Source organism: Struthio camelus, chromosome 22 (genome assembly GCF_040807025.1).
Source record: "Struthio camelus isolate bStrCam1 chromosome 22, bStrCam1.hap1, whole genome shotgun sequence".
Taxonomy (NCBI): Eukaryota; Metazoa; Chordata; class Aves; order Struthioniformes; family Struthionidae; genus Struthio; species Struthio camelus.
The window spans coordinates 8,674,768-8,687,822 of NC_090963.1; the positions used below are offsets into that span (position 1 = coordinate 8,674,768).

General features: G+C 43.1%; 1 protein-coding gene across 7 annotated transcripts in view; it reads left to right on the forward strand.

Moving 5' to 3' along the window:
- CDON (cell adhesion associated, oncogene regulated) overlaps window positions 1–13,055 on the forward strand; it is a 60,828-nt gene that overhangs the window by 29,212 nt on the left and 18,561 nt on the right. For all 7 annotated transcript variants that reach the window (XM_068916773.1, XM_068916775.1, XM_068916776.1 and 4 more), the window contains 8 exons: window positions 130–276; window positions 547–690; window positions 1,329–1,616; window positions 2,468–2,737; window positions 3,655–4,008; window positions 8,089–8,372; window positions 10,222–10,396; window positions 11,552–11,680. In XM_068916773.1, the coding sequence (XP_068772874.1) occupies window positions 130–276; window positions 547–690; window positions 1,329–1,616; window positions 2,468–2,737; window positions 3,655–4,008; window positions 8,089–8,372; window positions 10,222–10,396; window positions 11,552–11,680 (1,791 nt within the window). The remainder of the gene's footprint in view (window positions 1–129; window positions 277–546; window positions 691–1,328; window positions 1,617–2,467; window positions 2,738–3,654; window positions 4,009–8,088; window positions 8,373–10,221; window positions 10,397–11,551; window positions 11,681–13,055) is intronic.

Below are 13,055 nucleotides of genomic sequence, written 5' to 3' on the forward strand. Positions count from 1 at the left end.
CCCAAATGCTGGACCAGAAAAAATTACCGACTTGACATCAGCTATATTTTAAACCGAAATACTATGCTTACTGCCCTTTGCCTCCCCCAAGTTTTGTCTGCTCTTAGTCTTTTACAAATTCTCTTCTAGGTCTGGATAATTTTGACACCTCAGTGAAACCTGTCATTGCAGCAGAGGAAGGAGGTGCTGCTTTCATTGGATGCAAGGTGCCAGAAAGTAACCCTAAAGCACAGGTCCGCTTTCGAGTGCGGGGAAAATGGCTGGAACAATCAACAGGTGAGAGGTTTAATGTCACCGTACAGCGACATAAATGTCTGCAGAAGCTTTTTTGGAATTTTATCCCAAAACTTGCACGACTTGCTGTGCAATTCATTTTCTGTAAATCTAGCTCTGTGAGTTAATATCCTTTTCACAGTAGCATACGTTCTTTGTGATCCTAAATGAGAGTAGATTAATTTAACAGGTTATTTTTCAAAAAAAAAAAAAAAAAGTCTTTATTTGAAACGGAGTTCAATGTAATCCTCTTTTCCTTCCCCTCTTGTTTAGATAACTACCTAATTCTTCCATCTGGGAACCTGCAGATTTTGAATGTATCTTTAGAGGACAAAGGATCGTATAAATGTGCAGTATACAACCCAGTCACTCATGATCTCAAAATAGAACCCACTGGACGTAAGCTCATAGTCATTCGTAAGTATTTAATTTGACGCTTTCCAGAATGGATGCACTTGAATTCAATAAATCACACTCTTGGCTAGATCTTAAATTCTTACTGTTCTGACAGTCGAATGGTTGTCCTCTGCTGTGTATAATGTGGTTAGTAAATATCTGATGAATATCATTTTTCATTTTCTGTTGTTAAATCTGAGTCTATTAAGGAGAAAAAAAAATCCCTAAGGTTTTAGCATGGATACATCAGCCTAAGTATCTGCTAGTCTTAAGTACCATCTTATGTAAAATCTGTCCTGCGTATTTGGACAAGTATCTGTTTTTCTTAATTGCACCCTAAGAGTTGGGTATGTGTCGCCCTGCGAAAGGACAGCAGTTTGTTACTGATTCCTTGCTTCTTTCTGACACGCGTTAAGAAGGGAGTGCTTTCTGATCAAATTGTTATTTTCCCCTTGCTGTGGAGGAGCAGTGGGGCTGCCTCTCAGGTCCTGAGAGGGCAGAGCGCTTAGGCCTTGAAAAGGGAATACTTCTAACTAGCTATGCTTAGAGCTTCTTAAAAGACATGGCAAAGCTTTGGGACCAGAGGATGGGATGGGGCAGCGCTTCACTGTGAGGTTTGAAAACTAGGTTAGTGATAAGTCTTGCCTCCTTTCTTGCAGGCTCTTCCTCGGCAGGTGTTCACATACTTCACCCCGCAGTTTCCCAGAGTTTGGCAGTGCCCCGGCACAGTTCTCTGATGCTAGAGTGCGTTGTCAGTGGATTGCCTTCAGCGTCTGTCCGCTGGTTTAAAGACGGCCAAGATGCGCTGGGTAGAGGCAGGTGGAAAATGCTGCACTCCCATCTTGTGACAGATAGGCTTGAGGCGTCGGACTCTGGCAATTACTCCTGCGTGGTGGGAAATGAGTTTGGAGTGGCGAAAAGCGTTAACTATTCACTTAATATATTGGGTAAGATGTAAAAGAAGGAACTTTTAATTGCAAGTTTTATTTTGAAGTCCAGGCCATGCATATTTTGTTTGGTTGTATACTTGCTATTTTTGGCCTAACGTTCTTTCTCAACCTAAACATATTAAAACAAAGATAAGTGCATAATAAGCATATCTCATGATCTCCCAAGTCAAAACCTATAACTATTTATCTCTTTTCAAATCCTTTGCAGTCTGAAATAATTTAACAGTAAAAGATAACAAACTCTGAAGGCAAGAAATGATCAATTTATTTTTCTGCAAAGTGCCGAGTGTGTACGTGATACAGTGTAAATAATGTGACTGCCTTCACGTGTTGCTCTTTTGGGGTTGTATATACGCAAAAAGCTGGTGAGGAGGGGTGATGTGTCCTGACGAGGACAAAATCGAAAGCAATAAAGGCCTCTCTTGTACGACTGCAGTTCAAGCCTAGCCTCTTTCCTTTGTAGTGTTTTTCTTCTTTTTGAGGTTTTTCCTCTCCACAGCACGTTTGGCTTTCTTTTTGAAAGATATACGTTAGAGGAACTCAAAAAATAGGCTGTTGACGTAAAACGACGTACCTTTTTCATGGGGGTGCTGCTGAAGAATTATTTCAAAAAGACAAGTGTTCTATTTACAGTATTAATGTAAATGTAACCGTTTGGAATAGAAGGAAAAGGCCTTTAAAATAAGCAAGTGTCTTGGAAAAAACAGCTTTATGTTGCATAGAACCAGAAGTACGTGCTGCTTGCTTAGCTTTTGGTAAGTTTGTGTAACGTTTTCCATAATGATTCAAGCAGGGTTTTTTCAGGATTTTGGCTAAGATAACTTACATACAATTATTTCTTCTTTTAGAACCTGCCTCAATTTCTAAAGGACTGCAAGATGAAACCGTGACTGTTGGAGCAACTGTGCATTTCTCATGTGACGTTCGTGGAAGCCCTGCTCCTACCCTCACCTGGTTCCATAACGCAGTTTCCATCCCTCTCTCTTCACGGCACCTGTCGACCAGAAACAGCCTGAGGATCAGTGGCGTCACCGAGGAGGACTCTGGCTTGTATCAGTGTGCGGCAAACAATGGGATTGGATTTGTGCAGTCCACGGGGAGACTTAATGTCCAGCTGGGTAGGAGCGCTTGTAATCCTCCAGGAACTCAAATTAGGCACTTGTATTTTCTTACTTTGAATTTTATTCTGGCTTCTCCTGTTTATGTATCAATTTGCTTCTGACCACAGTATGCAACAGACTTTACAAATAAGGTGCTGACTTCTAGTTGAGTTTTAAGAGCTACACTTATTTCTGGGCTAGTTTCATTACTTGATACTTAAAACCTAAACTATCAGCTGCAGTTAAAACAGTTTCTAGCTGGATGTGACACAATTTATCCTCAAGTGGATTCTAGGTAGCGTTATGCTGGATGAGCTGGTATTCTTAGTAGTACTGGCTGCTGAGTAATTTTGCCCCTTTCATATGCTTAAGGTTACGATACGCTCCTCAGATCTTGGGTTAACGCAGACTTCCCTTGGGTCGCTTTAGCAGATCCCAAGAGAGTGTTTTCCAGTCTGAGATGCTTTGTAATAACAGCAGAAAACTTCGTTTTTGCTACTACCATGTGACATTGGCAACACCCTCACTGTTCCCGTTTTCTCCCTGTGGTGTGTAGTTGGAGCTTTTGAGTTTTTCTGTGCTTAAGTTTGAGGCGTGCAGAGGCTGGCTGAGTGGATATTCTGCTACCTGGTTGCCTGTAATTGCAAGGACTGGACTAAAACAGGTAGCTTTGCCTCTGTACTGTATTCCTAACTAACTGGCCTTTCTTATATAGCAAATATAAACTGAGGTTTGAGTGCGATTTTGTATTAGTTTCTCTCTGCACAAGTTTCAATTCATCTCTTAATTCTTGAGAGGGAATAGCAGTCAAACGCTAAAAAGACAAAACGAAAAGCTTGCCTGACACTGTATGGACTCCCCTTGGTCTTAAGCGTTATATTCTCTAGCCAAATTTATTCTTTGTTTTGGTTTTTTGTTTGTTTTCCCCTCTCCAGGCAAAGGTTCCAGGCCAGTTATAGTTGCTCCGCCAGCAAGTGTCAGTGTGCTAGATGGTGGGGATGTTACGCTGTCTTGCAATGCCTCTGGCCTGCCTGTTCCGGTGATCCGTTGGTACAGCAGCAGAGGACTTATTACCAGCTACCCTTCTCAAGCGCTTCGTTCAAAACCGCGGAAACCCCCTCACGCAAGACCAGGCAGCGCCGTTACAGAGCCCGCCTACTTCACCGTGTCTCAAGCAGGGTCGAGCTCCTTGTACGTTAGGAACGCGACTCCTGACCATGCTGGGGAATACACGTGCGAAGCCACGAATGAACACGGCTCTGTGGTGTCAGAAGCGTTCCTTACAGTCGGTAAGACTTAAATACGAGATTGGTCTCGAATCCAGTGCTATAAGGAGGAAAGTAGTGGTAGTCAGCCTCCTGATATAACTATTGGGTGAGAAATGCGTTCAAATAAGAAATTAGCGGAGGTTGATAGTGAGGGTGTCCTGGGGAAACTTAGCAGAGGAGCCTAAGCTATTGTTATGGCTCAGTTTCTCCCTTCTGCCTGTTGTCAGCTGATAGGTAGATAGGAAATGGCTTTGTGTGTATTGTATGAGGCTTCGCATTCCTATGGTTGATAAAGAAACTTTCCAGTTTTTTTCTTTATTTCCAGAGATTGCTACTAGAAGACGACAGTTCTTAAACTAAAGGCAGGATAGGAACAGAACTGTTTCCTTTCTTCACCCGAGAGTGATATATGAGTAACACGCTTAAGCTTCCCCTCATGATACTCCCTGCATAAGAACTAAGATACAGATTATAGGCACAGGGTGTGACTTACATTTCTCAATTCTTTCAGCATCTTCTCTCTGGAAGTTTAGTTGAAGGTCAGTGGGATTTAAGATTCTCAGCATATATATGATCCCGTATGTAAAGTTCTTTTATTACCGCAGATTAGATTTTTTAACTCACTTATATATAATTTGAAAAGATGCTGAAAGTTTCTTCAGGGTTTTTTCCTTCCTCTAAAAGAAAGTGATCCCATCATGTAGTTTCATAAAATGAAAGTTATCGTTGGACCCTGTTGAGCGGAAACACAAAACTAAATCTCATCCCAGAATACAGCCTGTATCGAATATAAAAATCCCAGTTTTGCCTCAGAATTTTATGGCACTAAGTTCAAGTTTAATGTTTTGTTTATTAACTTTTATCGGTTTCTAATATGTTGTACTAGCTGCTGATTATGGTGCAGAGGGTGGTTAAGGCATTTGGTTTTGATATAAAAGTCCTTAAGTAGTTTCTGGGAGCTGTTAAGGTTTTAGAACGGTTTCCATCCATGCCAGAAGACATGCTCGAGCATTTAGAGTTCTTAATGAAGAATTTGTGCCAGGTAACATTTCTGAAGCACCTGAATGAGTTAAGCTGTGATTCCAGTGCATTTCTTTGGTGGTGGGATCAACTTAGACGGCTCTCAGCCTGTGCAGCTTGTTCCTGTAATTTGCCTTGCGCAAGTGCACAGTAAGAGAGCTTATTTGGCTGAAAAATGTATATATTTTTTTTCCTTCTGCTGGATCTGTTCCATGACCTGATTCATTGCATGGCCTTAAAAGTGGGCAGGGCAACTTAAGCCACCATCATAGTGAGAAACCACCAAAATGTAAAATGATAGCTTTAGGATCCTATATCCATGGCACTTATTTTAAATCTTTTTTAGACAGTTGTGGTGGTTGCATGCCTGGCAGGAGCTTTCCAGCACTACGAAACACAGTGTTAACTCTACAGAATAACTTAATATCTAATGGAAGTCGAGGGGAGGAAAATATACTCCCAGCAGTCTGAGTTGCAGGCAGACTAGTACAAAAATGCAAGAAAGAATAACATTCGTAGAGGTAGGTAAATGATATATTGGAGGGCAGGCTCAACCTATCTTTTACCGGGGCCAGACATGTCTGAGAAGTCTTAGGGCTGATTGGAAAGGTTTTTCCAGGTGTGGCCGACTTCAGTGATCTGCTGGGTTCAGATTTTCAGAGCGTTTTTCCTGGCCTTTGCTAAGGTACTTAAAGAAGCTAATAGGAGGGAGGATCCACCCGTTGTTTAAGAAGCGGGCAACGAAACGCCTGGGAACGCGATCCGCTTGCACAGCGGAGACAGCACTGACAAAATAGAAGCGTTGCCGTGCTGCCGTACGAATCCAGGGCATGCCGGCGAGTTGAAAACAGCTTGCGTGTTTGCTCCCTGGTTTCAAGAAGGGGGGGAGAAGAATTAGGAAAGGTGCTGTGAAACATGGCGAGGGGCTTCTCGAGGATGCAGAATAGTGTCTGTAGGAGGAGAGACTGAAAAGATGAGGGCTCTTTACCTTCCAAATGAGGCATCCGGAGGGGGGACGTGACAGCAGGCTCTAAAATAGAGGCGACTGCAAGTAAGAGGTCCGAATACATTCTCTTAATGCTTGAATTAGGGACACTCAGCTCCTCTCAGTTTGCGAGGGAGTACTTTTTCCCAGCACCTCGTTAAACTAGAGATATTACTGTAGCACTGCAGAGACCAGTGGGCACAAAAGCTTCCCTAAAATCTCCTCCTGGTCACTGCTCGGGACAGGATTTGGGGCATGTAACAGCCTCCGATCTGACCCAGTATAGCACTGCTTGTGTTTCCCAGCGGGGCTGTGAAGCTGAGGAAGAATAAGTTTAAGCGGCCAAGGGAAAGGAGATGGTCCTGAAAGCAATAGCTGGAGGGGGCTGTGTAATGACACAGAAGCAAACAAAAGTCTGATGTGCTGCTTTATAAGGGCAGCAATTATACCAAAAACTTAGCAAAAAGCGTTGAGAGCCAAATTGCTTAACGGAAATTGTTACCCGCGGTTGTTTTCCAAAAGCAAAAATACAAATTACTTGCCAGTCGTTGATTACTCGCCTCTCGGGGCAATAAACATAGCAGTGACTGCAGGTCTGCTGTCACCAGCCTAAACCACAACTAATTCTTCATGCGCAACAGTCCGTTTCCCAGCGCCAGCAGGCATCAAACCATATTGTGCCCACCCACAAATCCTAGGAGTCCATCACAATACAGTGGGCCTTCTGGCTCCTCCAGCGACTACGGCATTTGTTTCCCATATTAGCGTGTGGCAATGCATCACTTTCCCCCTGGCTCGCTGACAGTAGTAGATATCCTTTCGCTCCGAGGTTGTTGCAGGGCTTCTGACGTCTTAAGCAAACTGGGTCTGGCTTTGGAGGCTTCCTCCTTGTGGTGTTCCCTACTCCTGCCCCGAAATTTTGTAGCATCCCTAAATAAATAGAAAGCAACAAACGACACACGCTTGCTGAGAAAACGCGCCTACAGTTTGAAAAGGGAACGTTCCTTCCCTTCCCAGCTTTTAAAAAGGGGCCAAAAATAGCAGCCACACTTGCTGCTGGTATTTTAATGGAGGTTTGAAGGAATCCGAGTCAGCCAGGCTAACGCTGCCTAGGCTTTACATTACCAAGGAATTTGTTTGTTTTGTAAACCAAGTTCCCTTCATTCCCTTCCCCTTCCAGACCCCGGCCCGTAACATAAACCTACACAAATCTGGAAGAATGGACAGGGCTAGGAACATCTGGCAGTCCTGACATTGCAGCCTGCAACCTTTAGGAGCTGTGCTAGTTCCCAAACGTTCTCGTTTTAAGCACTGACGTTTACTTGTCCTGGATAATCTCAGATGTCCAACCTGCCACCCCTTTCCTGCCTGGAATGCTGACAAGCCCTGCATCAGCCTAACAGTATTTTTTTTGTCTCCTGGCCTCTTTCGTACTACTGATATTATTTTTTCACGCCGGGCAAAGTAAATAGCGTGAAGAAGGCTAGAGCAGGATTTCTAGAAATGTGTTGGTATTAAATTGCATGTTAGACCTGCCTGTAGACCAAGTTTATTCTCAGCATAAATTTTCAAATGAAATAGTTGAGTCGTGCAACTTTCAAAGCTGATCGAAATTACAGCTAAAACCTCAAAAACTGAAGCAGGAGAATGTCCTCTTGTGTGCACGCCAGTTCGAGGCATGAAAAGTTCCTTGTACAACCGTGAGTAACTTAAAATTACACAATTTGTGTCACAAGTGCAGCTGTGTGACTTTTCTTTTCAAGTCCGCTGCCGCTACTTAATTTACCTGAGGTACTAATCTAACCGTGCCCGGCGATGCCGGGTTTCAGGCTTTCTGTCTTTGTTACTGTGAAACGCCACTTGACAAAAAAAAATTGCCCTGTTCTGCCCTGAATAAAAAGCCAAGACGGCGCAGCCAAGGGTGCAGTTTGCTGCTGCTTTTAAGCCTGCTTGGGGATCTCTTGAACTGGCTTGGCAGTAGGGTTTGTTTGGAAAGGACGCTCTTGAACGATTTAGTGCCGCCTCGGGGTGGGGGACACGCGAATAAACGTCATCTCGAAGGTGTAACCAGACTCCTCTTTTTACTGTTCCTTTAGAAACTAGCACGAAAGCTGAAGAAATCGCTCCTTTGGCGATTGCCCAAAGCGACGAAGGTGACAGAGATTTTGCTACGGCGACAGAGCTTTCAAGTGTGCCTCCAACAAAACTGCATTTTGATGCAGTTGCAACAGAAAAAGCCTCGAATAGTGTGTCTCCCCCCGAAGCCCCCATCATTCTCAGCCCCCCTCAGACGCTCAAGCCGGACATGTACAACCTGGTGTGGCGTTCAGGACGGGACGGCGGCTTGCCCATCAACGCTTATTTTGTGAAATATCGCAAGGTAGTATTTCTTTGCAGCACTGAAGTATTGCACCACAGCAGATGGATTTCATTGTTTTAGGTTTCTCAAGGAACCAATAATTGTTACAATACTGGTGTTAACAAGGATATGGTGTCAGGCCAGAGAGAATACACAGAGAGTTGAACCACAACTTTACTGTGGCCACACAGGCAGCTTGTTTTAGGGATGACTGAAGTTGGTCACAAGTATGCTGTTCTATCTAGATTTAAGTGAGATTTGTTCAGCAGAGCCTAAGTTCTTATTTCTTTACAGTATCATTATGGTATAGGGGGAATTGGACTCTGGGGCATGTTGCAAACTCCAGTGACTTTAAAATTGCATTCATGTGAGCAAGCGTGAATCTGATTTATTATGGGCACACTTGAGATCAGAAGGGAAGCTGAGTATTAGCCTAATATGTCAGAGAACTCACTACCTTGCATCCTGAGAGACTGTTTTAAACTGAAATGATCAAATATGAGGGAGAACTAAGACTTCTTCGGCAGATAACCTAGCATGTCCTTGAAAACCTATGGTGTGTCAGCAGTGAACTCTTTTTTTGATTAAAATTAGAACCAAGAGATGCCTGTGCCCGTTCTTCCAAGCAAACAAGTTTTCTGTGCGGCAAAGCTGTTTGATTTATTTTTCATAAGCTTTTTAATCCCCTACATCCTGATCTTGTCTTAGCCTGGAGGGAATGCTTAGGTTTTTGACCTGTTAGTTCCTGAAAACCTAATGCCAAATCTGTTGATATAATTTCCCATCCAAGGAGGGTTAGTTCACATAAGCACTGACAGTTTTGAATACGGATTTGACCTTTTTGATGCTTGCCCTTCGCTCATAACAATCCTTTCCATGTTAAACGTGCTCACTCATGTTTTTTCAGTAGTGGGCTTACCGTGTTTTTTTTAGGGTAGTAGTCTCTTTTTCTCATAAATTTATTTTATTAATTTCCTTCTTTAAAAAATCTTGGCGGAGGCGGGAGGGAGGACATTAGAGTGGTCTCTTTGGAAGAAAATACTTGAACAAAGACCTCTGGCGTAACCTTTGATAATCCATAGCATTTAGATCTGCCTTCCATGTTTTATTAAAGTCTTATATTGTTTAGTAGTTTATTTTTGGTAGAATCTCTGTCTTTCCCTTTGGGATTTGGGGTAATGTTTTCCTGAAAAGGTCAAGCATTAAGAGACTACCCTGAATCTCTTTTCTTTCCTAAATGGAGCTGGTGATTGCACTGTTAAATTAAAAAGTGTTTTTTTTAAAAAGAGGAAAAAAGCATTAATAAAAACCACCTCTTTGGTGTCCCTCCTGACTTTTTTTTCCAACCTCTAGAAGTAACTAAGACGTACTTTTGTTGCCCGTTTTAGCCAATAAATATTTCAAAATGCTTAAGTACGGGAAAAGCTGGGATAGCTCAGGGAACATATCTTTCTCATTAGGGTGTTGGGTCCAGCCTTTAATGTCATGCATGCTGCTAGCTAAAGGCAGACTGAAGTATTGAAAATCTTTTGGTCTCTTGCTAGTTTTAGGCACGAGTGCTAACGAGGAGGTTTTTTTCAGGAGCAAATGTGCGTGCGTAGAGGGAATGCAGGTCAAGTCTGTTGAAGGAACGTTTAGAAGAAGTTTGTTGACGTTCAGCTTTGTTGCAAAAGTGCTTGGAGATGGCACCGAACAAAGGACGGGCCATAGCTAAATACAGGAAGAAATGGGGAATTTCAGCCAGCTGCAATGGTCCTGTGGATGCTTTTGTGTTCTAAAGGGATTAGGGATTTAAGTATTACGTTGGGTTTTATCTAATTCACTGTTGACCCTGAGGTTTGTCCGCATGTGCTGTGCTTGTTGCGTGCAGCTGGACGACGGCGTCAGCGCGGTGGGAAGCTGGCATACGGTGCGTGTCCCTGGCAGCGAGAACGAGCTCCGGCTCACGGAGCTGGAGCCGTCGAGCCTGTATGAAGTTTTAATGGTGGCGAGGAGCGCTGCTGGCGAAGGCCAGCCTGCTATGCTGACGTTTCGCACTAGCAAAGGTAGGTGCAGCACAAGGTTCCCTGTGTCCCAGGCTTTTGAGAGGACATTTATTTAAATTGCATCAGCCGTATGCTGTCTGTTAACCCATTTATGAAATGCTCTGCCGTTTAGTTGCTCAAGAACAGCCTCTAATAGCTAAGATACGTGTAGAGCAAACTTTACTGAGCGATACCAGATCTGTTAGTAAGTAAAAGCCATTAAATGCTTGACAGTAGTATTTTGGGGGTAATTGTTCAGACTTGTAAAGTTTCCTTTGCTTTAAAGGAGCCAAGTCATGGTCGGGGGCAGCCTGTACTTGCTCAATTTTTTGAGTACCACAAAAGAAACTCTCTGAAACGATGAGCCTTTTTTGTGTTTTCATATCTGAATGAACAAAACTTCTTCTGGTTTGATTTGCAGAAGCTTCGCTAAAAAGCCCTCAGTGGTTTTTGACCAGAAGCCAGTTATTTTGATACTTGTGTGCGGAGAACGACAAAATTTCCCACTGTTTTTTTTTTTTTTTTTTTCCCCATTCCAGCTTAGAAGCTGGTGGCTATATTCCTGCAGTTATTCATACAGATAATCAGAAATTCTTCATACTTCTATACAAGAGCCACATAGTTTAAAACTTCATTAAAAATATAACGTGTTTGCAAAATCCACGAATTTGCAGAACCTACAAATGGCTGCACGGGTACAGGCCAAAAGCCCATTCAGCCCAATATCCTTGGTCCCGCTGGGTCAAAAGCAGCTTCCATAGTATTTTCATTGAGCCTCTTCCGTTCGGCACTGATTTCAATGTACAATTTGCATTACACGTTGTGATTTTTGTGGTGAGAGAGGGCTTTGAAACCCAGGCAGGAGTTGGCAAAGGCTGACAAAGCAAGGCACGTTGCCGTGGGTGTTGGTACCACGGACGAGCAGTCGCTGACAGTAGCTGATCCGCGCTGCGGGAATCCCTGGGCTGAAGGGAAAAGTCTCTTCTCTTGCTCCCCTGAAGAAACTCCCTAAGAAATTGCTATCCTGCCTGTTCAGTTGTGATTTGGAGCCAGGGCTTTAGTCCTCTACCCTGTAGCTAGCGATCCTGTGGAGCGTGAGCCTATTGTAAGAGGCAATGAATATCGTTTTCTTCTCCAGTCGCTGAGTTTATTTACTGTATATCAAACATTTCTTAGAAAGAACATCATCCTCGAAAAACACTCAGGCTCCATCTCCACCAGTAGGCATTCCTAAACATCCCGTCATTCATGAAGGGACAAATAATTTTGGGGTCGTCCTTCCAGATCTGTCTCGGCACAGCGGAGGTAGGTGTATGGATTGTTTGTAATCCATGTGTTGAAAGTTACAGTGCAAACCGAGATGCATCTGAGTTTAACTTCCAAAGCGTTTATTACTATTCTGTATGTTTGCATTATCTACTTTATTTCCTATTTATTCCTTAGGACTCTTTGATACAGATGGGTGGGTTTTTTTCCTCTTGTGAGACTTCTGGGAATGAGGTCAGATATTAGCAACTTCCACCTACCAGAGTTTCTGTTCTAATATGTGTTTCCAGAGTAAAAGACCATAGTTTGTGGGATTAACTGAAAGGTTAGTTTATTCCAGGCAGTGAGTTAGCATTTTAAGCAGCCACCTGCATTACCTCACTGATGTTTCTACGGCAACTTTAACTTACCAGGTAATGCATCTCCTCCAGAATTTAGCTTTTATGGTGAGATATTTGAAGCTCTGGGTTTAGCAAATGGTGAACACAGAAGATATTGTTGCCTTTGTATTTGGTTCTCAAATATGAGATAAAAGTAGTCTTTCATGTGTATCCCACGTTCCTCTGCTAATTTTTAAACCTGCAGTTACTTTTTTCCCTAAATACTGTTTTGTTCTTCTCTTGCACTGTGCAAGTAGAATCTAGAGGAAGAGCCAGAGGTGAAGCCCATATTCAAAGTACTGAGCTCTAAAAGTGAATTATATCTGTTCTGATCATGTTTTTCTGGGGCTTCCGGGGACAGGCTTATTTCTTTTTACAAGGAGATGCAGCCACTTCCAGAGAGGTGTGACTTTTAGCCTGCCTTCCAGTGAAAACAGGATGTTTATAGTCCTTTTTCTCCTCACCCCAACCTTTGAACCCATCAGCCTGACCCAGGCAAATTTATTCAAGGGCAGAGACCTCAAAGGTGATTTGGTATCTAAAGTTTGGGTAAAGCGGAAGTTGAACGGAGAGGCTTATCTATCACCAGGTGAGGGAGCGGAGCACTGTGTACTCCTGGCGTTGCCAAATACCAGAGGAGCCACGCAGGGGGACAGTGTGTGTGCCCAGCTGCAAACAGCTCAGGCTGCTTAACGCCCCCAAAGCTGTCACCTTCTTGGTCCTTACTCAGTTCTGTTTCCATCAGTGGCATGCTCCGTGTTAACGAACACGAGCCAGTGTAGTAAAACCTGTCAGCTCTCATCAGTCAGAATGGTTATAACTGGATTTACTAACACCACCTCTTTCCGTTCTCTCTATTCCACTGCTGTCTGTACCTTCCAGTGAGTTCAGTAAGTATATCACTTGTTGCATGCTTTGTTTGCTCTTTGTTCTTGTTTCTCCCCAATGGTATTTTTGGCATAGAGTGCTCATTAGTGTGTATGGATGAAAGCCTCATTGGATCTGTAGGAATTTCAGTTTTCTTTTTTTTAATA